Source organism: Anopheles darlingi, chromosome X (assembly GCF_943734745.1).
Source record: "Anopheles darlingi chromosome X, idAnoDarlMG_H_01, whole genome shotgun sequence".
NCBI lineage: Eukaryota > Metazoa > Arthropoda > Insecta > Diptera > Culicidae > Anopheles > Anopheles darlingi.
In genome coordinates, this window is record NC_064873.1 from 235546 (window position 1) to 258325 (window position 22780).

A 22780-nucleotide genomic window follows, 5' to 3' on the forward strand; every position below is an offset into this window, starting at 1 on the left:
TACGCGTTAATCAACCTTATCGTGCACCGTTCCGACTCGCGTATCCTTTTCTTTTGCAAAGAATAGCCATATCCTACGCATATCAGCCTTCAGCCTGTCTCTTCCTTATCGGATCTGCCTTAAAGCCAACATCTAAGCGCAACGCGCGGTTGCTTGAGAAACGAACACGCTCATATCGGCACCAGCGCTCGCACACCGCGCACACACACACGGTGTCGGTCTACACCGGCTGCTGGCCCTTCCGAGCATCCGTCAGCGGAGACTTCCTTTTTATTTCCGCCCCGGGTCGACACGTACCTGTGTGCCAGCACGCCTTGTCGAAAATCATCAAAGCGCTGTTGTTCCGTGTATCATCCGTGTGCTGAACTGCTTAAAATGGCTGGGGTAAGTAGAGTGACTGTGCAGAAGGCGTAGTACGGCTTCGGCCAAGACGTAATAGAACAAAAAACAGGGTCGGAACTTGCGGCACGTCCACGGCGTCTGGCGTGTGGCAGTGATGGCAGCAGCCGGCCATTGCGGTTGCCGTTGCAGATGCTGCGACTGTGGCTGTGTCTGTGGTTGTGTCACTACAAAAGCTAGGTTATAGCCGGGGCCGGTCTGTTTCGACCCCGACACGTAGCACAGCGAAAATGCGGTCCAGATTGTGTGGCCAGAGCTGGCCCACTGCCAGCACCGCTACCACTTCCAATTTTTATAGGTTGATGATCGATTGTGATCTTGATGGGGATCTTTTTTTTTCTTTTCGCCCGCAGACGCTCTACACATACCCAGAGAACTTCCGCGCGTTCAAGGCGCTGATCGCTGCCCAGTACTCCGGGAAGGCGGTCGAGGTCGCGCCGGGTTACGTGCACGGCGAGACGAACCGCAGCGAGGCTTTCCTGAAAAAGTTTCCGCTCGGCAAGGTGCCGGCGTTCGAGACCAAGGATGGCCGTTACTTCGCCGAAAGCAACGCGATCGCCTGGTACCTCAGTAATGAACAGCTGCGCGGCGGTGCGAACGAGGTCCAGCAGACGGAGGTACTGGCGTACCTTCACTTCGCCGACAGCGAGCTGCTGCCGGCGGTGCAGTCCTGGGTCTACCCGGTGCTCGGCATCATGCCGTTCAACAAGAACAACGTCGAGCACGCTAAGGAGGATCTGCGCCGTACGCTCACCGTGCTGAACGAGCGGCTGACGCGGCAAACGTTCCTTGTCGGCGAGCGAGTGACGCTCGGTGACATCGTTACCTTCGCGACATTGCTGCCGGCGTACGAGCATGTGCTGGATCCGGCTTTCCGTGCACCATACACCGCGGTGAACCGCTGGTTCACAACCATCCTCAATCAGCCGCAGGTGAAGAACGTGATCGCCTCGCTGGCGCTGTGCGCAAAGCAGGCCGTGGTCGATCCGAAGAAGTACGCCGAGTTCCAGGCGCGTGTCGCTGGTGGTGCGGGCGCCGATAAACCAGAGAAGGCGGACAAGAAGAAGGAGAAGAAGGAAAAGAAGGCTCCAGCGGCTGCGGCCCCAGCACCAGAGGAGCAACCGGACGCGGCCGATGAGCTGATTGCAGCTGAGCCGAAGCAGAACGATCCGTTCGAGACGCTCCCGAAGGGTACATTCAATTTCGATGACTTCAAGCGCTTCTACTCGAACGAGGAGGAGGCGAAATCGATCCCATACTTCTGGACCAAATTCGATCCCGCTCACTACTCAATCTGGTTCGGCGAATACAAATATCCCGAGGAGCTGACCAAGGTGTTCATGAGCTGCAACCTTATCACCGGCATGTTCCAGCGGCTGGACAAGATGCGCAAGCAGAGCTTTGCCTCCGTCTGCCTGTTCGGTGAGGACAACAACAGCACCATCTCGGGTGTGTGGGTATGGCGCGGTCAGGATCTCGCCTTCAAGCTGTCGCCGGACTGGCAGGTCGATTATGAGGTATACGACTGGAAGAAGCTGGATCCGGCCGACGAATCCACCAAGAAGCTGGTCGAGCAGTACTTCTCCTGGAGCGGAGCCGACAAGCAGGGTCGCAAGTTCAACCAGGGCAAGATCTTCAAATAAGCCAGACCCCCGTCTTTCTGTGGTGCGGCTGCAGTTCTGTCCACCTCCTCGCGCCCATTTTTCCATCCCTTTAACATATTAATACCATCCCTCCTCCCTTAACGCGCCTTCTGCTCCTGCTGCGACGAGTGGTTCGGGATGCCAACCTCTCCCTTCTTCTCCCTCTTTCACGCCACTCTCCAGACTCTCGTGTGCTTACTTTTAATCTATTTAAGCTGACAAAACCGCCATGTATACTCAACGGCTAGCACTGCGCACGGTAAATCACTTTCTTTAAAAAGGAGAAACGTAAAGCAACTACATTGATCGATCGCCATTGCATATGAACACCTACCCAACGTGCTGCCTGGTGCGTGCTAGTTGTTTCCAACAAGTTCATCCCGTCGGCGCACAACCTAACTAAAGATCAAATGCCCGGGAGGAGCACCTGCAAGGAGCTGTATAAGTGTAGCGAAGCAAACACAGCTGATTGGTCGTCGCACTCGCATGGAAAAGAGAGTATGTGTGTGAAAGAGAGAGAGAGAGCTGCTTTTCGTCTGCGATGAATTTGTTATATGAGAAATAAAACGAACGAATTTTTCGTGTAATGTCAACTCCGATGTTTTACGCTTTTTGTTTTGGTAATTAAACGAAGCAATCTATTGTACGGATGAAAATATTAGGTAATATCTTAAGAAAGAAATAGGGAACATTAGATCGAAGAGAGCATATGAGGGGTACTGAAAAAAACTGAAGATTTTCGTCATTTTTCAGGAACGCACTGCTGGATCATCTGTTCGGAATATTTATTGGAATTTTGTATTCAGGAGAGAATACTAAATCGTACAAAGGATCTGAAATGATCTGCTGCATATGTTTATGAGCTAGGAAAAGAATCCTATTTCCCTTACTATCCTTGGAGTTTCAAGAGTGGCGTAGATTGGCAAGGATACCCTGGTTGAAGAAATGCTGCTAGTAGTACGGTTTTTGCTTTATTTAATGCTTTATAATTATTACTGTTAGTAGACCATAAATAATTCTTATTTCTTTTAATAGTTTTGCCACTTTTACTATTGCGGATAGTTTACTCAACAATTGATCGCGTTTTCTTGATGATAATCTGTTATTAGTAACTATGTTGAATTGAAAGATGCACCAAAAATAATATACAATATATAGCCATTATAACAAGCATGATTCAGATCAAAATAAATAGAAAATATCCTTCAATGATCCCTCATTGGTGGGACGAAAAGGGAATGAAGTGCACGATTAGCCAAGTAGCAATGAATGATGCCAGCCAGTCTGCCATTACTGCTACTGCAGTTACTGCAGCTTTCCGAGATTAACGTAGACACGCGTACTGAGAGCTAGCTGCTCCGGTTTTCCCAAATAGACGTTGTTATAGGTGTACTGTAGTGTGAATCCAACCCAAACATATTCGCCGACCTGCACATCCGGATTCGGTTTCACAGCGAGCCGTATGGCAGCATGATTATCCTTGCGCCATGTGACGAACCTGTGCGGAAAGGAGAGAGAAAAAACAGCATTGAAGTAAGTGAGCGACCATGCAATCCCAAAACAATGGCCAGAAGACCTACTTGGGTGCGAACATTGTGGGTGGCACGATCTCATCGATCAGACCGGCTTCGTCGCGATACCTAACGTAAAAGCTGCTATCTGGCAGTGTCAGCGTCCCATTCACGACACGATCGACCAGCCGCGGGCGCTCGATTAGCGGTACCTGTTTGGCAAGCGAAGCATTTAGGCTGCGCATTGCCTGTGCCGCGGCTGAGGAGGCGGCTGTCGAACTGCTGCTAGTGCCGCTTCTAGCCGTCGCTAAAGCGACCGTCGCCTGGTACTCCTCATCAATCAGCGCCCGCTCCTCCTCCGGGCTCGGTAGGTCTAAAATCGTAATCATCATCTCATTAACGGTCGGATTCGTGATGCGCAGCACCACGTAGGTATCTGCTACACCGTGGCGCAGCGTATCGCATTGTACAAAGCGAACGTCTGGCGCATGATAGGCGGCGAACAGTGCGATGCGGTACTTGGTGGAGGTCGGATTGTAGTCCGGTTTGATGACATTATGGTCACACTGGCAGCGCAACGAGCGCTTGATGGAGAGCAGCTTGTGCTGCGGGTAGAGCTGGGCTACAGTGGTCGGCTGCGTGGCCGGTTGTGCTAGGCGCTGCTGCACCGTCGACACCGTATTCAGGTTAAGCTTCTCCGTCAGTAGTTCAATTGGCAGTTCTTCTACCTCCTCGCTCGCCACCGCTGGCTTGATCGGGATGATCGTTAGCTTGGCGGGTGCCTTAGCCTCCGGCAGCCCTATCTGTCGCCGCAATATCTCAACAGTCAGCCCGGTACGGTCGGTTAGGTTGGGGTACTTCGTGGGCCTCGGTGCCTTGCGGCGCCATAACTCCTGCCGCTCCTGCTTATCGTGCAACGCCACCGAACGATAGTGGTCGAACAGCTGGGCGAAGCGTGTCGCACTCGGATGCTCCGGTTCCGGCCATTGTCCGGTCGCGACACTCTGATCCGGTAAACCAATGTCCCGTGTGTTCCACCTGCAGGTAAGACACGCCAGGTAGTACATCTTCTTCTGCACCTGCTTGCCACTACCCGGTGACGACGATGACGACGAAAGCGAACCGACGGTAGCGTTAGTCTCGTCTGCCACCGGCGGTGCATCCTTGACGAGCGGAACAGTCATCATTGACGACCGTACCGACAGCAAGTTCTGGCAGCTCGGACAGTTGAAGCAGGTGCTGCAGCGGTTTTTGCGTATCCTTGCCTCGGACGACGGAATGTTCTCTAAGCAATTCAAACAAAAATGTGTATCCACCTGCCCGCCCGATACCAACAGTAGCAAGTCCAATCCACACACGGCCGAGATCCGGCAAGCCGAAGAAAAAGAAAAGTATGTACATCTATTCCACTTGGCACATCATCTGGACGCAGGGCTTACCTCATGACACACACAATTCCCACAACGTAGCTTAGAGCAGTGCTTGCAGAAATACATATTTGATAGTGGGTTAAGCAACCCGCATACGCAGACATACTCGACTCGGTTGCCCAAGTTAAATAATGCCATTTTTGGGGACCACAACCAAGTAACTGCTTAGGTTAGGGAGGCACAAGGTAGTAACAAAACTCTCCGAGTAGTCAATTGCCACAGCGTCTTCACAATTCTACGGGATTTGTTGAGAATAGAGCTGCCCGTATGACAGAAGGTATTCAATGTGGCTGCTTAAGGCTGCCACACATAGCATGCGCCAAGGTACTTTAAAAAGACAGGTAGCATCTTAACCGCTTTGACAGGTCACCATTTTGAATTTGTTTGACATTCATAGGAGGGCGCTTTTATAAACAAAACCACGTGAGTTTCAAGAAGAAGAAGAAGAAGATATGGGCAAGTTTGGTGGTTTTATCAAGGAAAGTACCTGATTTCACTCTTTTTCGAATGTTTAAATGATTCAGCTCTCTATTTAAGATCCATCGAGCAACCGAGTTATGGTTTACAGCGAGTGAGCACGGTCCAGGAACGCTAGCTAGCTCTTGTTCTAGGCTGGGTGGCAAGACCTACGGACCGATAACACTAGGAAGAATTTTGAGAATATTTGCATAAACTTTAACTTTCGTGCCACTTTTCGTGAATTTGAACTGTCGTAATACCACAGAAAAGCGAAAACAGCTCCGAAAAGAGCGTTCCCGAAGTAAACATCCCACCATCCCGTGAATGTCAAACTCTGAAGTTTTTTCTAAAATAAAATCGGGGATTTGTTCTGGATAAAGCTACCTGTCTTTTTAAAGTACCTTGGCATGCGCTAGACGAGGCCGCGATTGTCGTGCTTTTGTTTTTATCGTTTTTAAACTACTTTCGTTTTTATCGAGTGAGCGTCATTTTAACGAGAAATGACAGGGTCAGTGCCTACCCTTGCCTTTTCATGTGAACGATGCTAATGGTTTGTAGGATTACGAAGCAGCCCTGCTGTTACAATAAGCACGAACCGTTGGTTTGTTTGCCATTTTCCACGACACCTGGCCGGGCCGGGTCTCTTCGCAGTGCGCGCCATCAGCACGACGATATCCGCTTGAGCAGGCGGATTCAAGGAGCAATAAAGGAATGGCGCAATAAACTGCGTTACTTGACCGATCATGTGTGCGCTAGTGTCTTCCCAGCTCACACGAGCCCTGCTGGACGAATGGCAACATCGGTTAGCGAACGCAAACGCCTTCGAGGAGATCATCTCCGTGGCGCACGTAAGTACAGGGTATCATGCCGTTTCCATCAACTAAACTCTTTGCTTTCTGTTTGTCTGGTACGTGTTTTAGGAAATTTGCCGACTCAAGAGCTCTACCACCGACGATCGGTCGCTAAACACACAAGGACTGACCGATCAGCTGTGTTTGTTGTTGAGCAACCGAGCACCAGTCTCGGTACGCAAAGTAATATGTAAAGCATACTTCAGGGTGATGCTACGGGAACTGGATAGCACCACAACGAATACTCGAGGATCTTTCGATCCGGCACGGCGGCCGATCCCATTGCAAGCGTTACCGGCGTTACTCGAACACACCTTAGTCGGTGCCGACGAGCCGCTCGATAGCACAATCGTCTACGGTATACTACAGTCCAAGTTTTTGCCCCAAACGACCGTTCTGTTTCCCCTCCTGCAACAGCAGATCGTGACACGAACGGTCGAGCAGTTCACTGGATATCGAGCCGGCAGTTTTCCGCAGTGGTACGGCACGGTTATCGAGAATTTGATCGCACTTCACGAGACGCATGCCCTTCCCGCACTTGTGCAGGACTATGATCAGCTTTGGCCCCATGTTCTGGTCAACCTCGATTCACCGTACGCTGGCATACGGGAAAGCACACTGAAGCTGCTCCGGGCAATGTTGTGCCATGGTGAGTTGCTGCGCCATGCCAACCTCTCCTGTACCGTGGCGAGCTGGTCATGGTTGAATCGGAACAAGTTTCACGTCGTTGCCTTGCTGATCGAGCAGCAACCGTATGCACTAGCACTGGAAACTGCTGGCCTACGTGGAGTCCCCGTCACATGGGGAGACGTACTAGAAGTATCGCTACAACACAAGCATCTGCTACCGGGTGGTCAAGCGCTACTGCGCGCACTGTACAGCAAGCAGTCCGAGACAGATGTCGTGCAGCAGATTCGGGGGCTGCTAACCAAAGCCAGTATCGCCGATTGTATCTACATAGTAAGGTACTGGTTACACCTGTTGACAGCGGCGCACCGCGGTCAACTGTATCAACAGCTTCAACTAGATTTACCCATCACGGATGAATATGCAACTGCAGCTAGAAACCGGCCGGCCAATAGGCTCTTTATACTTTTCGCATATGGGTTTCGCGTACAGTACGAAAAACACATTCAACTGCCGGAGATATTACGGCAGCTGTGCACAGTTGCAGGGCCGAATAAGACACGTACACAGCTGGAACGGTGCATGTTGATGGAGACGTTTGCCCATCATGCGATGGCTGCGCTAGCAGGCGTATTACTGTGCAATGGATCATTTCATCCACCGGCGATGGAGCAGATATTGCAGCAATCTGTCCGCGGCATCACGCTGCTCACAGCAGGACGTGTCCAGTCTAGCTTGGATTCCAAATTCCGGCTTATCGCTGCCATCGAGTGTAGGAAGCTGATGGAAAAGGTGCTGCACGTTTTGCTAGAACTGCAAGGCACCGAAAGTGATCTGCACACTTTGCACGATGTAAAGCGGAGCATCGATGAAGTGTGTGGTGTCATCGGTACCGAAACAAACGACACTACGTGCAACCGAACTGTTATTCCATATGGCGTCACACAGGAGCATGCAATGAGTCAGCTGGTCACCAAGACGGCAGACCTGTTGATAGCGCAACAGATCCATCGGCACGACTTTTACTACGCTGCCGTTGTTATAGGGAAACGTAACGGATCAGGCCAACTAACCACGATCGTGGACGAGTTAGGCGAGTGGTTGGACGTTTGCCGAGCTTTTCGCGATCCTATAATACCACCAACGAAGCCAATATTTGAAAGCCTTTGGACGACGGTGTTGGGTATCGCAGAACTGGCAATAAAACTATTAACCGTGGCTAAGAGTGACAACTGGTGGACTGGCTCTAGTGTGACTAACGAATACAATAGCTTGCTCAGGTTGTTGAAGCATTCACCAGCCTGGAACGCTCATCTGGGAACGATCGCCAATCACCAGAAGCACGATAGCGGGAATAATTTGTACGAAAAGCCGATAAACGAACTTCGCGATAAGCTGTGGCAAACGGTGACGGTAAGCTTCAATTTCCACATCTAAGATGACGGTGTGTTTTTGCTTTCAACAGTAATTTAATTTATCTCCATTGCAGTCGTCGGCGAAGTTGCTCGCTAGCTATGGTATTTGGCTGTTGCAATGTTGCCACGCCGATGCTTACACAGCGAGTACGTTTCAGAAGATTTTATACCAATTAGTGCGGTGTCAGCTCGAATGCATTCACCCACGGCAGCTACTATCTATCAGCGGCAACCTCGGTCGGTTGCTGCAGTGCGTAGGCAAGACAAAATTACGCCTACTGTCTTCCAAGCCATGCAACGAGCGGAAAGTGGCCGAAACGATCATCGCATGCTTCGAATCGCACGTCAACCAGTTCTTCGCGTACCACTCGTCGGCGGACACGACGCTGGCGTACCGGAATCACCGGGGATTCTTCTCGTTCGTCGCTCTGTTCATCCGCTACGATCTACATAGTGGTGTGGCCGGCTCGTTTTGGTACAAATTTCTTGACGACCGGCTGGGCATTCCTTCCTCGGAATGTGCCGCCGAATGGGGTAACAGAGTGGGTCAGCGGGCAGACCGACTAGTGGGAAAGGTGGGTGCGCTGGAGATGCATCTACTCGCCCTGCTTGCCGAGGATTCGTCGCTGACCGAGGCGATGCTGGAGCGCGTTGACGAGTTACTGATACTGGCGCTTGTGCGGACGGGCTCCGCGCGATGGATCGAGCGCAATGCGGCCATCACGCTGTGGTCCACGCTCGTCACCAAGCTGACTGGGTTGCTACCGACCGACACCACCGAATCGTTGCTGTGTGATTGGGTGCCACTGCAGATGTCACTCGATATGCTCGTTTACAAGGTACCGCGTGCCTCGCGCTACATACTGCTGTCGCTGCAGCAGGTGGCGAATAGGATGGAGAACAGATCGGAAGCAATGATTACGGTGGATGAATCCTGTACGTTGGTACCGCTACTCTCGTTTCTGGCAAGGGTTGAATACCGTGGATACGGCATTGAGGATGTACAGATATATGTGGTCGAACTGCGCACATTGCTGTATAAGCTATTGCCGCACATGAACCATATTGTGCGTCAGCAGATCGCCATTTGCTTGGCCAATGCGCACGATAGTTGTCAACTGGAGACATTTCTTGTTGACAATATTCCGCTACTCTTTGCCGCCGAAAAGGACCAAAACTTCCGGCACGGGATTTGCCTGGCTCTGCTCGCCGCCGCGCGCAAATTCAAAGGCCATCAATATTTTCTGCTGGGCCGCCACGCAGGGGAAACTCTCAGTTCATTTAAATCGATAGTGGAATCACTCTATAGGCAAGGTAAAGCAATGGCTGCTGCTCCTCTTCTTCCATCGATCACAAACGGACTCTATCGGATCAGCCTGGCAGATCTATTGCACTACCTAGGTTTCAATCCTTCCGATGACGTCGTTCAGGGACTACTCGGAGCATTTGCCGAAAACGACGGGTGCTGGCGGCTGGGCACACCGGATTGCACCATAAAGCAGGATGCAATGGACGATGACTACGACGACGACACCAATGGCCACGAAGAGGAACTGTGAAGGAAGGTCAAGCTATCGTGATGTGATTTCGAATAGATTTACTTGCCACCTTCCGGCGTGCAAACCCGCAAGGAATTTAAAACACCAGGCTCTTACTGCAATTGAATCAAACGCTGGATACCTTCGAAGTGATTTGTTATTATTGGACCTTTACATGTAACGAGGACACAACCCTCTACAGCCTTACCTGCATTCTCCGCGGAGATGCCATAAGATGATGCTGGAGCGAAAAGCCGCAATAAAGGGTGATATGAACACAGCAGGTACACGAATGATTACTTGGTCTGACCTTCTAACGATGTGAAGGCTAATAATACTTTTACTTCCGAATACAATTGGTTCGAACCCTGGAGGCTGGTCACAGGATGTGTGATGGGTCTGATCTCACCGAACTGACTGAACTCGACAGTTCAGCTCATTTCCTACCGCTCGGTCGATGGGAACTTGTGAACGCATCACTACGCAAACCGGCCAACCGCTCCCAATTCGAATTATGCGTTACGCCGCGATCCGAATGCGTTCAGGCCACTCTGGTAATGATTAAACACTTAAACTCTACGAGGCGACACTAAAGAAAACCAAAACCGCAATGCGCAATAGTCTTGTTTGGAATGTACTGCTCCTCAGGCTACCTATACATTGTATCCCACTCCACCCTTTCTGGTAGCTAAGGCACGTAACTAGTGCAATCCAGCGCGCCGAAGGACTGCTAGTGTGCAAAAGAGGAACCACAGGGCTGTAACGGTGTGATTAGCGACTACAATAGTATCTTTCTCTTTCTTTCTGCGTTTTCGTTCCGCGAGTTTCTTAAAATTGCCTGCCTAGCTCTTAAGTTATCATTATACTCTCGATAGGAACCAAATGTTGACAGCGTTTTTTACGATTTTACGACTGCGTAGGTAGTACACATACACACACGCTCAAAAATTGTGTGTGTATGCACGCGTGTGCCAAAGAGCAATAGGAAACGGGAAAATGGATGAAGTAATCAAGGGCAAATAGAGCTAGAGAGGTAAGGAGAGGACGGAGAGGTCGATTAAGTATTAAACATTAGGTAATATTTAAAACAAAGAAGCGAAACACAGTCTATCGCTTGCGCAAAATTGCGCTCTATCATGTCGTTTAATGCTAGTTCCTATGCTGTTTTATATTCCTTGCATTCCCATCTTCTCCTGCTTTTCGACTCCTGCATTCCTGCTCCCCTACCTAGCCAGCATATCGCAATGCTCTCCTTACATACTGTTGCAATTATATGCGGCGGATTCTGGTTAAAAAAAACTCGTCCTCGCACTCTCCCACAATTCTTCTGTGATGTTTCGTTGGATTACATACATGATTATCCCGATATTCAGACGGAGCTCTGATATGCTCGGTTTTTTTAAACTCGAGTCTGATCGTGGCTCTCTAGCCCGCGACTAGCGCAATATCAAACAGCTGCAAGTGTGCATTCGAAAACTTCCTTTTTTATTGATATTCCTCATTAATATGTCTCGCCTGTGTCGATTTACTCTTTGATGCTTAAGTGGCGCAGAATGGATTATAAACTAAACGGAAGCATTATCGTTTGTTTATTCTGTTCAACTGGTTTGTAGAGAGAAGGGTTGAGAGCAGTTGTAAGATGAACTCGTGGCTCAACAGAACCACGTATGCAGGCTACACACACAAGGAAGTGCGAAAGTAGCGGTTTAGTGATAGTGAACCAAATAGTGAGGAGAAGAAATAATCATCCGTACCGGGATTGGGAACGACCTCTATGAGATCAGCGCAAAAGCGATCGGAAGTGAGGAGAGCAAAGAGGATAAGGGAGCCTTTGACTGGTCTGTTGCCTCGATTCCATAGGTCTCGTCACTATGGTCACGCGTCACCTTCGCCGAAAACCGTCCTGTATAAATTTTTGTTAATCAAACCCCGCGATCCCGGATACACGATAAACCAAAACGAACTACACAGAACAACGCCGGGATGTGTACATTGGACCCTCACAATCTTTTCCATTACTATTGTAATTCCCCCTAAAGCGTTTCCCTAGCCTCGCACACTCGTCGCACAACTGCTCGCTGCTGATGTTCGCCCTCCCACACCAATTAGCCAGACGAGACATGGCTTCAGTGGCCCGTCTATAAAGGCCTGCCACAGGCCTTATGATATCTCTCTATTATTGTCTGTTGTGACGGCTGGATAGATCTGTGGTACTGCAAACACATACAAGAGTCTCCAGTCCTCTCTTCGTTCTAATCGTCAATGTGTTTGTCTTCGTATTCGTTGGCGCCGTGGCCGTAGCCGTTGTCTGCATCTTCGTCATTGTGGTTAATGTTGTTGGTGTTACTACTCAGGTCGCTAAGCTCTCCGGGGTGCCCACCCGCCATCTCGTGTTTGGATGATGCTCCAAACGATGCGCCATCGCGCTACACCCGTTGTTGCTGCTTACATCTCTACAATCTTATCCTTACTCACTATACCGATACGCTGTGTTCTTTACTTGTCATAAGTGGCCCTATCGCCGCCTTTCTTATTTCTACTTCTTGCGCTGCTTAAATCCTAACAGTGTAAATGTGTTTTCGCGTATTTGTGTATGTGTCATTGTGTATACCATTGTGTGCCGTTTGTGTAATGGGATTGCTATTATGGTTCTACAGTGTCGGATGGGACGTACCGAGGTATTACTGATGAGCGGGTGGGGGCAAATCCGTTCGTACTGATACTGCCTAGGTTCGGGGCAGGCGCCAGGCGCGCGCTTCGGTTGGTACGCGCCGGTAGCCGGCCGGGAGCGCGAATACACGCGCGCCGACGCCGAGCCAGTGCAGATAGTAGAACACGCCGAGCACTACCATCATGGCTAGAAATGCCCCGTAATACATGCCGGCCGTTTCGATCTGAATCTTTGGCTTGCGCATGCTCAGGTAGGTCCCATCCAGGTACTTTGACTCGCACCGTTCGCCCATGAATCCGTCCGCGCACTCGCACGTCGGCATTGTTGAGTTGGCGATGGTGAAGTTGTAGCACTGACCACCGTTCAGGCAGTAGTTGTCCTCGAACAGCTGCGAACACTTGCCCATACGCATCTGCTGCTCCTTGTCGCCACTGTGCGTACCATTGTCTGCCCGCTGGTGTTGCTGCGGTGGTGGCGGTGCTCTCTCCGCTGGCTGTTGCTGCTCGATCAGCGGTCCTGCGGCCGTATCATGCCGCCCGCTGCCGGTGCCAGTGCTGCTACTACCGTTGTTGGTGCCGAGGGGGGTGCCCGGGGGCTGGCCATTTCCGCCGAGCGGGATGCGCGCGCCCGTCACCGTCGAGGTCGCCTCGGGCGACGCCGGAATCGGCGGTGAGGGGGCATCCGGCCGGATGGTTGTCTCCTGACTGCTAGTGGCGCTGCTAGGGTTTGATGTGATCACACCGCGAAAGTGTGACACCGGCCTGCCTCGGGCCTTCGGCATCGTTCTGCTCGAACAACAGTCTGCAAAAGCAGCCGGAACCGGGAATCGGAATTATTATGCAGCCGTGTGCGTGTGTGCGTTGTTTTTTTTATAAAACAAGGTTGGCAAATCTTTTTAAAAACGTTGTGCGGCAGAGAACCATAGCCTACTAAAAACTTTTTTTGCATTCAAATATTTCCCCGATCCCGCTTCGCCCCAGAACACCCAGAGAAATTCGCGTGGATTCTGGGCCTAAACCAGAACTAGAGGAAACGATGCGACACGGTTAGGCCTCGAAACAAGAAAACGAATAAAAAAAAATCCAATTCTACTTTGACAGACGTTGAATTCAGACGTTTTGGAGGTACATGACTGCTACATGTCGGCGCGGCATGCGGTTGTAAAAGTAAAATCGGTTTTCGGCCAGCGGAACACCGACTTAATGATGATGCTCGATTGGTCGATAGAAATATTAACAACAACAAATAATAAACATGAACAACGCCTCGCGAAATAAAAGAAGAATAAGAAGTAAAATAAGAACAAGAAGTAGAACAGTTGAAAAACAGCGGCGTTCTACGCCACAGTTCGAAACGCATACCAGCGAAAACGTGAAAAACGTCACACGCGCACACGTTGGTTGTTGATGGGCATACTACACCCATCCCTCATACGACCCGGATCTGGCTCTGGCTCTGGCTCTGGGGTTACGGTCCCCGGGCGGCAGTATCGATTAATTTATGTTGCTTTTTATATGTCCCCAGCCGGTCGCCATGTGCTCGTAAAACAAGGGTACCACCTTCGGCCAGAAAACCACGATCATCCCACAGCACACGGCCGGGATTGGGTTGACCGACCACCCACCCACCCAGACAGGCAGGCAGAGGCAGCAAAGCAGAGGGTGAGAACCATAAAAGCATCCGACGATGATTGCCCGGATGGGATGCCGAAGGATTTAACTCGACCCCCTCCCCCTCCCCCCATCCCAGCCCCTTACACTCCACCTTTGATTTGAATTTAATAATTTTGCACACATCCAAAAGGCTTCGAACGGGAAATCAACTTTCAAGCCGCCATTAAAACTCCTTTTACGACCGGCGTGTACCTGCGCGATGTATGAAAAGCAGGAAGAGGAGCGCACGAAGGAGCAGAAGCAGGAGGAACATTATTGCGGCAAAGATCCAGCTTGGCTTAACTGATCCCCGCTCATCAACCTCTCAAAAGCATAAAAAAGACTGGACAACAGAGCAACATGTAGCCACAGGGACTCTTCCTGCGGACTGTGTCCGGGCTAGTGTGTACCAGCCTGTGGGAGGGATCATCGGCTGCTCGCTACTCCAATTTGTCGTCACTAGGACCGTTGTATGCGCGCCGCTAAGCGTTTAGTAAATACCCTACCGTACCCTACCCAACTATCTACTACCTACTAACGCACCTGTGTGGACCACAACTGATGACAGCATTAACAGCAGTACTGCACCGAACCGCTGCGCTGCTCTCGCGTTCATCGCTTCGAAGGTGAAGGATGGCTCTTCTGGGGACACAGACACAGTGGGTGCGCCGGCTGACTGTGGCTGGGGATTCTTCTCCGTACTCGATGCGTTCGTTGGCTCTACTCGTTAGAATGATAATGTACCTAATTATACCGACCGGCTCCGGCTTTCGTTGCTTCTCGATCACAAACGCGTGTGCCTAGGACGAGAAAGAGATAGACAGAGGGAGAGGGAGAGAGAGAGAGAGAGAGAGAGAGAGAGAGAAGGAGGGCGCGCAGATGCGCAGAAGGATATTAGTTGACAAATGACTCAGCGGCGGGCGCAGGACGATTGGATCGTGAAGTATTAATCTGCTAACTAGAGGATGGAGGGGGAGGGAAGGGGGCAGGGGTGGTTGTAGCAAGGATCGAATGATTGTACGCAAACTGCAGCGGTTGATCGGGGTTAATTCGAGGTTGATTGATTGATTGATTGCTTGGAACCGGATCGGATTGTCCTCGATCTGCGGGATCTGCGCCGCACTCACTTCACTCGAGAGGACACACTAGACCACCACCAACACCACCATCGCTACTAGACACCGAGCAAGGGTCTCGACACCAAAGAAATCACCCAGAAGGAAGCTAAGCACCGAGTACGCTCACGGTTTTCGCAGGACTGAGACCGCACCGGCCGGTGCGTTATCTTTTTTAAAGCTTTCGAGCCTCCGCCATCCCCCCGGGGAGAGGGGGGGGGGGGGCGCCGTTTGCCAAAAGTTGTCGCCTACTGCCATCGTCGTCGTCGTCTTCTTCGTCACCATTGGTCCCGGCATTGCTGAATACCTGCTTCTCATCGATTGTCCTCGATGGCAGAAAACGCGTTAATGTGCAGGTGCTAAGCACACCCTGCACAACCGCCGAGGCCTTTAACGGCTGCCAACGGCACGGTATCTCTTGGGCAACCAGCCCAACACACCTCGTTTGCGGGATATTCTCCCCCATCCCCCTGGGGATGTCTATGGTGGTTGTCGCGAAGGAAAAACTTCATACAAAAACACCCAAAGCCCAAAGGATTGAAGAGAGGGGGGTGAAGGAAATGGAGAAGAAGGTTAGTTGAATGGGCTGCTGGTGCTGTACCTACCTGACGATGCGTTAGATGGATGGGTAGGCTGGACGAACGAACGGACGGACGACCGAGTCCTGTCCGGTTGGCCGATGCGTGTCGCCCGTTTGCGAAGGATCACGGTAAAGATGCTGCTGGGTGGCCGGAAATGCTCGTTCTCACACCCAGCACACACACACACACACACACACACACACACACGCACTCGAAACGAGACAAAAAACAAACGCACCAACAAAAAAGCACACAAACGCGAAAGGTGGTGGCCGGGTAAGGCCCCCTCCTCCTACTTGCCCCGTGAGATCACTCGCTCGCTTCACGTCCTTCTTTAAGGAGATGAAAGTGGAGAGGGAGGGGGGGGGAGAGGTGACCGAGGATCAATTGCGCGAGGCGCGCTAACAGTTCGCAGTTCCTTGGCCCGTCACTGCTGCTGCTGCTGCTTCTTCTCTTCGTTCTACGTTCGCCAAAAGCGTGCGTTTCCTATTCTTCTTCCTTCCTCCCAACCGCACACTGACCCCTCTCCTAGGTTGAACCGCTGCTGCTGCTGCTGCTGCTGCTGCTCACTCGTCACGGCGGCAGGGTCGTCCGATAGCTATGGTTGCTCCTGCAGTCACCGTCTCCGCCACCGCTACTGCCGGTGCTGCACACTGCCTGGAGCGGCGACCAACGCCAGGAGGCACCCTCGCCACGCGACCTACCGTCGCACTCACCTGCTGCCGGTGCACTAAACGGATGCAGCCGAAGGACAAAGGCAATACTACTGCCAGTGGTGCCGTTTGGAGGCACGGCCGATAATGCGGATAATGTTGTTCTTGCTGCTGCTGCTGCTGCTGGATTGGGTGGGTGCGGTGCTTTCGCTGGGCGTCGGTATTAGGATCGTTCAATGCGCAGCCCGATAACCGTGCCCGAGGACGCTGTATTTTCATCTTGCACCGGGGCACGCGGTTGGGTGGAGAGGTGGAGAGTGTACGCGGAACGTGTGTGTGTGTGTGTGCGTGGCTATGGTGACCAAATGAGGCGGAGGTCGCTTCGTTTCCGACAGGAGGTCTTAAGTGGAGATTTTTTTTATTATGCGATCCGAGTTCGCGAGCACACCCTGCACCCCACACGAAATTACTACGTCTGGTTCTGCTTCTTTTTCTTCTTTTTCTACTCCTTCCGTCCGTTAGTGGGACCACGGACGCAACACCATGCACAACCGTGGAACACTGGGCGCGCGCGCACACATACCGCACAACCGCACAGAAGGCCGCCGGTACATCCTCCAGAAGACACGGGTGCTGCCGATGCTGCTACTACTGCTTGCCTGGTTTGACTGTTCTGGAGCTACAGCACACACACACACACACACACACACATACACGCACAGAAACACACACACCTTCTTTTGGACTTCACCTTCGCTGACCGATGATTCCGGCGCGGCACATTCCTGCAAAGACACTAGCAAGCAACTACGATCAGTCCGGGTGCCCATTTAATCCAAACATACATGTAAATCACATTTATAGTTTCAAATAAACGAATTAAAAAAAGAATCCGGGTGTTCCGGGCACGTCCCACTCTCCGCCTTGCTTATTTGTCCATCGTACGCAGCACCGCCCAGCTGCCCCGGCAGCCCTGTAGCCCTTGTTTTGGTTTTTTTTGTCAAGTCTAGTGTTGAGGTAGAGTAGAGGGAGGGGGGGGGGGGGGGGGGCGTGAAAAGAAAGAGTGCAAGAGAGCAAACTGAGAAACAAAAACACATCGTAGCCGTGGAATCCTTTTTTACTGGCCCCACAAAAAAGGACATTCAGTTCACAACCCCGACCCTCCTTCTCGGCTCCAAGCCTCTGTTACTCGACGCATTCAACAGTCGCGAAGGCAGAAGCGCGAGGCCTAGAGGCGACGCGCCTTATTAACGTCTCGCGGTACGTGCTGGAAGGTACTGCCCGTGGGAACTGCCAGACGGTGGACTGAAAATTCCCCCCCTCACTCCTCCTCTCCGCCTCTTCCCACCTAGCCTGAAGTGCCAGAAAACCTAGAAGCAGCAAAACAGAAGCAGTTAGGCACAAAGTAACACACGGTAAGGCAACAAAACGGCAACACCGACGACGTTGGTGGCGACAACAACAACCGTGGAAAACAACAACAAAAGACATAAAAAAAACCAGCTCGTCGCTCCGCTTTTGGCCCCAAACTGTAGCGGCCAGCAATTTTACCCCGTTACACAGCAGAATGTGCAGCCAACTGGTGGTGTGAAATTAGGGGAAGGGGGGGGGGGGGGGTGAGTTGCGGAGTGGTGTGCGGAGAAAAGCAACGAGAGAAAAAAATAAGACGGCAAATAATCTAGCGTAAAAGATCGACGCCGGAACGAGGAGCGTGAGCGAGCCTCCCAGAAGAGAGAAGGGAAGCGGAGCTTTGTGTGATGGGAAGGGAAATAAGGAGAGAGAGAGAGAGAGAGAGAGAGAGAGAGAGAGAGAGAGAGAGAGAGAGAGAGAGAGAGAGGGGGGGGGAGGAACAGGTCGGGCAGGCGGAGCACAAAGAGATGCGCCCGAAAAATGCGCCAACTGGTTAACACCGGGGCCATCCCCAGCCAGTTTATGGGTTGAGGTTCGTCGCTTGCCGAGAACCGAGCGCAAGTCTTTCGTTCCTCGCTGGTGCTCGATATTGAACTTCAGCGCATCAGAGCGGCGACGATGACGACGAAGAAGCATCATCACTCTCATCACTGCGTCCCATACAAGCTACTTCACCCTACACCCTATTTTAACCCCCCCCCCCCCCCCTCTTCCAACCTTCGAGTAAATCCCTCGCGTACCCTGTGTATGTATGTGTGTCAGCGAGAGAGAGAGAGAGAGAGAGAGAGAGAGAGAGAGAGAGAGAGAGAGAGAGAGAGAGAGAGAGAGAGAGAGAGAGCTTGAAGGGTTCGTCCCCTTTGCCACCATGGATGTGCATGAGGATGGCTTTTAGATTTCCCACTCATCATTTCACGGTCAGATCAAACCTGCACCGACAAGAAACAGGGCAAGTAGGTAGCAATGGGCACCCCTACTGCTGCACCAACTGACCGACCGTAACCGGAGCAAATCGTACTTCAAGGTTGACACACACAGGGTGTGTACCAAAAAGGCATAGGGAAAACAAAGGCGCAACAGCAGGGTCGGGGCGGTCTAGAACTTGCGGTGGCATTGCATCAGCGCGCAGCGCAACCGTTCACTTGGTTTGTGCTTTGGGTTTGTGGCAGGCAGGTGTAAGGTGCAAGGACCACCAGAACCGCGCAGATGTAAGGGCATTCGTGCTCGTCCTCCCAAAGGAGGTCGGGGGTCAAGCGTGCGGGGCGGGGGCTGGGGTTTAAAGAACGTAAGGGTGCATGCACCCGCGACCACGGCGAAACAAAAGAAAGCCAGGGCTGTTCGGTTCTCGTTTCTCGGCCATCTTCCGCAGCGCAGCGCGCAAACCTTGGTTCTAAAACATAAGAAAAGAGCAGAAGAAAAGAAAATGTAAAAAACACAGAGAGGAAAACGCAGCGTCACACACACACACACACACGCGCGCGCGCGCGCCACGGAAAGCGGAAGAAAAGGAAGACAATTATGCGCGATCGCGTCCGTCGGCCCTAATCTATCCAATTCCACAATTCGGCGCTGCTTTTCGCTGCGATGATCATCATGGTGGTGGTGGTGGTAGTGGTGATGGTGATGATGTTCATTGCCCGCGCCACTCACAGCTGGGGGTAGCGGTAAAGGGAAGCGCAACGCACATTCCTGAAGAGAGTCGAAGTCCGCTGGGTGCTCCCGGGGGAACTGCATGCACGCGCCGCGTTCCCACAACTTAAAGCGTGAAGCCACCACCATCGTCATCGTCCGCGAGAAGCTCATCGCATACCCATCATCATCATCATCATAGGGAGCCGCTACCGTCATCCCTTTTTCTCTTTTCAAACAAACATCTCTGTGCCAACCGCTTTTCATTCACTGGTTTTTCTCCATCCCTTCTCCAGCTCTTCTGCTTCTTCTAACGCTTCTTTTTCACCATCTTCTTCTTATTATTTGTGCCGTCGTTCTGCAAGCGCAAGCTCCGGACAGCGATTCTGAATCTCCCTCTCCTTCACTTCTGGAAATGAAATGGGACCACACCGTGTGATAAATGCTTCCCCCACCTCCACCCCCGCCCCCGCCCCCCATTACATAGTCATCCAGGGTTTTCGGACCCCTTTCCGTCCCCAAAAACAGGCTCGTTCCCACCAATACTACTCTTTCTCTCTCTCTCTCGATCCGCACGGCGGACACCAACACACAACAGCAGCAATACTGCTGGCGTACTGTTCGACTCCCTCCCCAAAAGAGGGGAAATGAGGCAGCTGGCTAACCAGGTTGGAAATGCGGGCAGGACGGAGGTGCAGATCTCCATCACCATCGGTCGTTAGCTTTATGCATCGAAATATCGGTGTGACAAATACTCACACCAACACACAGTGCGCCCACGCAGTTTGTGCTTCTTCCAGACGCGCCAGGCCGCACAGGAAGAGGTCCGAGAAGGGGGTTCTCGAGTGAGCAAAAGGGAAAAGAGAAATAAAGAGTGAGGGCTAGGGATAAAGATGGAGATAGAGATAGAGATAGAGAGAGAGAGACAGAGAGAGAGAGAGAGAGAGAGAGAGAGAGAGAGAGAGAGAGAGAAGACCGGGGTTGTTCTCCGGGGAGGTTGGGGGTTGATCTCTTCGGTCCCGGTCTTTTGCGGTGGCCGCGGCTAGTAGAAAGCGACCACCGCGCGCGCTGGAGGCCCTGCCCCCGGCCCTTCCTTCTCCCTCGAAAGAAAGGAAGGTGAAGAAGAGGTGTACCAGCAGACAGACCCGTTGTTGTGTTGGGCTGCGTAGTGCAGGTTGGCGTGTGTTGTTGTTGTTTTTGTTGTAGGTGTATTGGTTGCTGCAAATGCTCGGATTGGCGGTTTGCGGGCGCTACCCGCTACTGGCGCTACATCATACGTCAAAGGTGCTCGCCTCCCACCCCCGCCCACGACTGCTGGCCTCGCACCGTGCACCGTGCGTGTGATCGCGATCGTGATCGCGAATTCCTTGGTTGATTGCGTTGCGATTGGTTGGTTGCTGGATTGGGCCGTCACCGCGGTAGTAGGGCGAGGGGCAGAAGCCATAATGTCCAACAATGCACCCATCACAACACACACGCACACACATACACACACACATACACATACACACACACAAACGCACATGTCAAAAGAGAGAAGGAGAGAGATGCCTCGGATGGCGATGTTCGATTAAGTTGGAAACCAAGATGAACATCGCACATGGCAAAAAGAAAGGTGGAGAGGGGCTGGAAAACTGTTGTGTAGAGAGTTCGGATAACCAAACGCAGACCACACAACGCAACAGCACAACGCAACAATACAAGTGTCCATTGCTGCCACCAAAGACGGAGGGGCGGAGAGAGAGAGAGAGAGAGAGAGAGAGAGAGAGAGAGAGAGAGAGAGAGAGAGAGAGAGAGAGAGAGAGAGAGAGAGAGAGAGACGCAGAGTCTGACCCGCGTCCTCCTGATCCGACAAATGTTTTGGTTTCTTCTCGGTGATTTAACACACACATACACGCTCGCGCACATACCCAGCAGGATCGCAATATCCTGCGCTGCGCCGATGGATCACCCTTAGTAGTGGTGGTAGCAACGAGAGTAACCGTTCACAGTGGGTGGGTGGATGGGAATGCGCGAACGCGTTTTCCTCCTCAGCACCACCCTCCCTTGGGACTGCTTCTTGCTGCTGCTGCTGCTGCTGCTACTGCAAAGCCACCAACAACAGGATACACACACGCACACACACACAAAACAGCAGGCACACGATGCTCTAGCTCCTTTGCCTGACTGTCTGTCTGCCTGCCTGCCGGCTGCCGTCACTTTTCCCTCCCACATACACTTACACACATACACACATACAAACACAGGCGCAGGCACACGGAAGGTGGTAAAATGCCACACACGAGGACGACGAAAAGACACAAACCTTGTACTTTTGTTTCCAACACAGCCTTGCACGCACGCACGCACGCACTCACGAACGCATGCACATACAAACTTATACGCAAGAAGCACACACGCACGGTACGCCAGAAGTATAAGGGGGCGCAGACAAAACGGGTTGCACGGGGGTTCGACTGTGCCTCCAAAGCGCGCACACACACGCACAAGAGCACAAGGGGGAGGGTAGGGAGGGACGGGCTCAAAAGCTCAAACCTCTTCACTCTCTTCTGTTGTCCGAATCCGATTCCAATTTTTCCCTTTTCCGTCGGTGGTCGTCCGCGTCTGCACTCGCCGTTGTTTAAGTCTTGTTTGACTCGCCCGCTGATGCTCTGCGCTGGCGATCGCGCTGCTTCTGCTGCTGCTGGCTGCTGTCTCGCTAAGCGCCCCCGTATATTGACGTTTGGTGCTCGCCGCGGCGTCGTTGTCGTCCTCAGTGAGATAAAGGTGAGATGCGAGGTGAGATGCGAGGTGAGATGCGAGGTGAGATGCGAAGTGAGATGCGTGCGGCTAGTGAGCGCATCCGTGTGGACCTTGTAGTGCGCCTCACTGCTCACCGTGGGCAATCTCACTCGCAGCTGTTTTGCTCATCGCAACACGCTCGCCTCGAAACACTAATGCTATTTGTCGATAAAAAACATGCAATTACCTGTTTTGCTCTCTCAAAAATCCTGATTTGCCTTCCCTTTATACCTTTGCTCCTAATATTGAGAGATACAACCGACACGATTTCATGGTCGGTTGTCATGAACCAATGATCAGCTCGAAAGGCACTCCCACATCAACAGGTGACAGCTGCGTGCTTCGCGTTTGTTATTCTATAAAAACACCCTTCCATTGCTGCCCCCCCCCCCCCCCTCCCTTCATGCTGGTTACTGGA

The 22780-nt window shown here is 51.9% G+C and overlaps 4 protein-coding genes across 10 annotated transcripts; 2 read left to right on the forward strand and 2 right to left on the reverse strand.

Moving 5' to 3' along the window:
* Positions 1 to 223: 223 nt before the first annotated feature.
* On the forward strand, positions 224 to 2635 carry LOC125954689 (elongation factor 1-gamma). The gene is made up of 2 exons (XM_049685184.1): positions 224 to 384; positions 753 to 2635. Exons 1-2 carry the CDS (start codon positions 376 to 378, stop codon positions 2040 to 2042), a joined length of 1299 nt encoding a protein of 432 aa, XP_049541141.1. The 5' UTR covers positions 224 to 375; the 3' UTR covers positions 2043 to 2635.
* A 36-nt stretch (positions 2636 to 2671) lies between these two features.
* On the reverse strand, positions 2672 to 5295 carry LOC125954683 (dynactin subunit 4). Its single transcript, XM_049685172.1, has 3 exons — positions 4993 to 5295; positions 3623 to 4869; positions 2672 to 3540 (listed from the first exon to the last, which is right to left on the reverse strand). Exons 1-3 carry the CDS (start codon positions 5119 to 5121, stop codon positions 3348 to 3350), a joined length of 1569 nt encoding a protein of 522 aa, XP_049541129.1. The 5' UTR covers positions 5122 to 5295; the 3' UTR covers positions 2672 to 3347.
* Positions 5296 to 6073: 778 nt separating this feature from the next.
* Positions 6074 to 10290, forward strand: LOC125953862 (uncharacterized). 2 transcript variants are annotated; one of them, XM_049683668.1, is made up of 3 exons: positions 6074 to 6290; positions 6363 to 8333; positions 8410 to 10290. In XM_049683668.1, the coding sequence occupies exons 1-3, from the start codon at positions 6186 to 6188 to the stop codon at positions 9892 to 9894; spliced, it is 3561 nt and encodes a 1186-aa protein (XP_049539625.1). In that variant the 5' UTR covers positions 6074 to 6185; the 3' UTR covers positions 9895 to 10290. The 2 variants fall into 2 exon arrangements, with proteins under 2 accessions (XP_049539625.1, XP_049539633.1); XM_049683676.1 differs by having other exon boundaries at positions 6181 to 6294.
* On the reverse strand, positions 10291 to 22677 carry LOC125953879 (protein gurken-like). Of its 6 annotated transcripts, none has more exons than XM_049683716.1 (4): positions 22550 to 22677; positions 15917 to 17341; positions 14740 to 14996; positions 10291 to 13345 (listed from the first exon to the last, which is right to left on the reverse strand). In XM_049683716.1, the coding sequence occupies exons 3-4, from the start codon at positions 14810 to 14812 to the stop codon at positions 12600 to 12602; spliced, it is 819 nt and encodes a 272-aa protein (XP_049539673.1). In that variant the 5' UTR covers positions 14813 to 14996; positions 15917 to 17341; positions 22550 to 22677; the 3' UTR covers positions 10291 to 12599. The 6 variants fall into 6 exon arrangements, with proteins under 6 accessions (XP_049539673.1, XP_049539664.1, XP_049539656.1 ...); XM_049683707.1 differs by lacking the exon at positions 22550 to 22677 and adding an exon at positions 22117 to 22297; XM_049683699.1 differs by lacking the exon at positions 22550 to 22677 and adding an exon at positions 21887 to 22297 and having other exon boundaries at positions 15917 to 17330.
* Between the last annotated feature and the right edge of the window lie 103 nt (positions 22678 to 22780).

What these genes read in the sequence shown, in the direction of transcription:
- LOC125953862 (XM_049683668.1), top strand. Translation starts at nt 6,186, where the DNA reads ATGTGTGCGCTAGTGTCTTCCCAGCTCACACGAGCCCTGCTGGACGAA. An exon ending in AGATCATCTCCGTGGCGCAC is followed by an intron (nt 6,291 to 6,362) that starts GTAAGTACAGGG and finishes TACGTGTTTTAG; the next exon opens with GAAATTTGCCGACTCAAGAG. An exon ending in AGCTGTGGCAAACGGTGACG is followed by an intron (nt 8,334 to 8,409) that starts GTAAGCTTCAAT and finishes TCTCCATTGCAG; the next exon opens with TCGTCGGCGAAGTTGCTCGC.
- LOC125953879 (XM_049683716.1), bottom strand. Translation starts at nt 14,812, where the DNA reads ATGAACGCGAGAGCAGCGCAGCGGTTCGGTGCAGTACTGCTGTTAATG. An exon ending in ATCAGTTGTGGTCCACACAG is followed by an intron (nt 13,346 to 14,739) that starts GTGCGTTAGTAG and finishes CTGCTTTTGCAG; the next exon opens with ACTGTTGTTCGAGCAGAACG.
- LOC125954683 (XM_049685172.1), bottom strand. Translation starts at nt 5,121, where the DNA reads ATGGCATTATTTAACTTGGGCAACCGAGTCGAGTATGTCTGCGTATGC. An exon ending in GGAATTGTGTGTGTCATGAG is followed by an intron (nt 4,870 to 4,992) that starts GTAAGCCCTGCG and finishes TCGGGCGGGCAG; the next exon opens with GTGGATACACATTTTTGTTT. An exon ending in CCCACAATGTTCGCACCCAA is followed by an intron (nt 3,541 to 3,622) that starts GTAGGTCTTCTG and finishes CTTTCCGCACAG; the next exon opens with GTTCGTCACATGGCGCAAGG.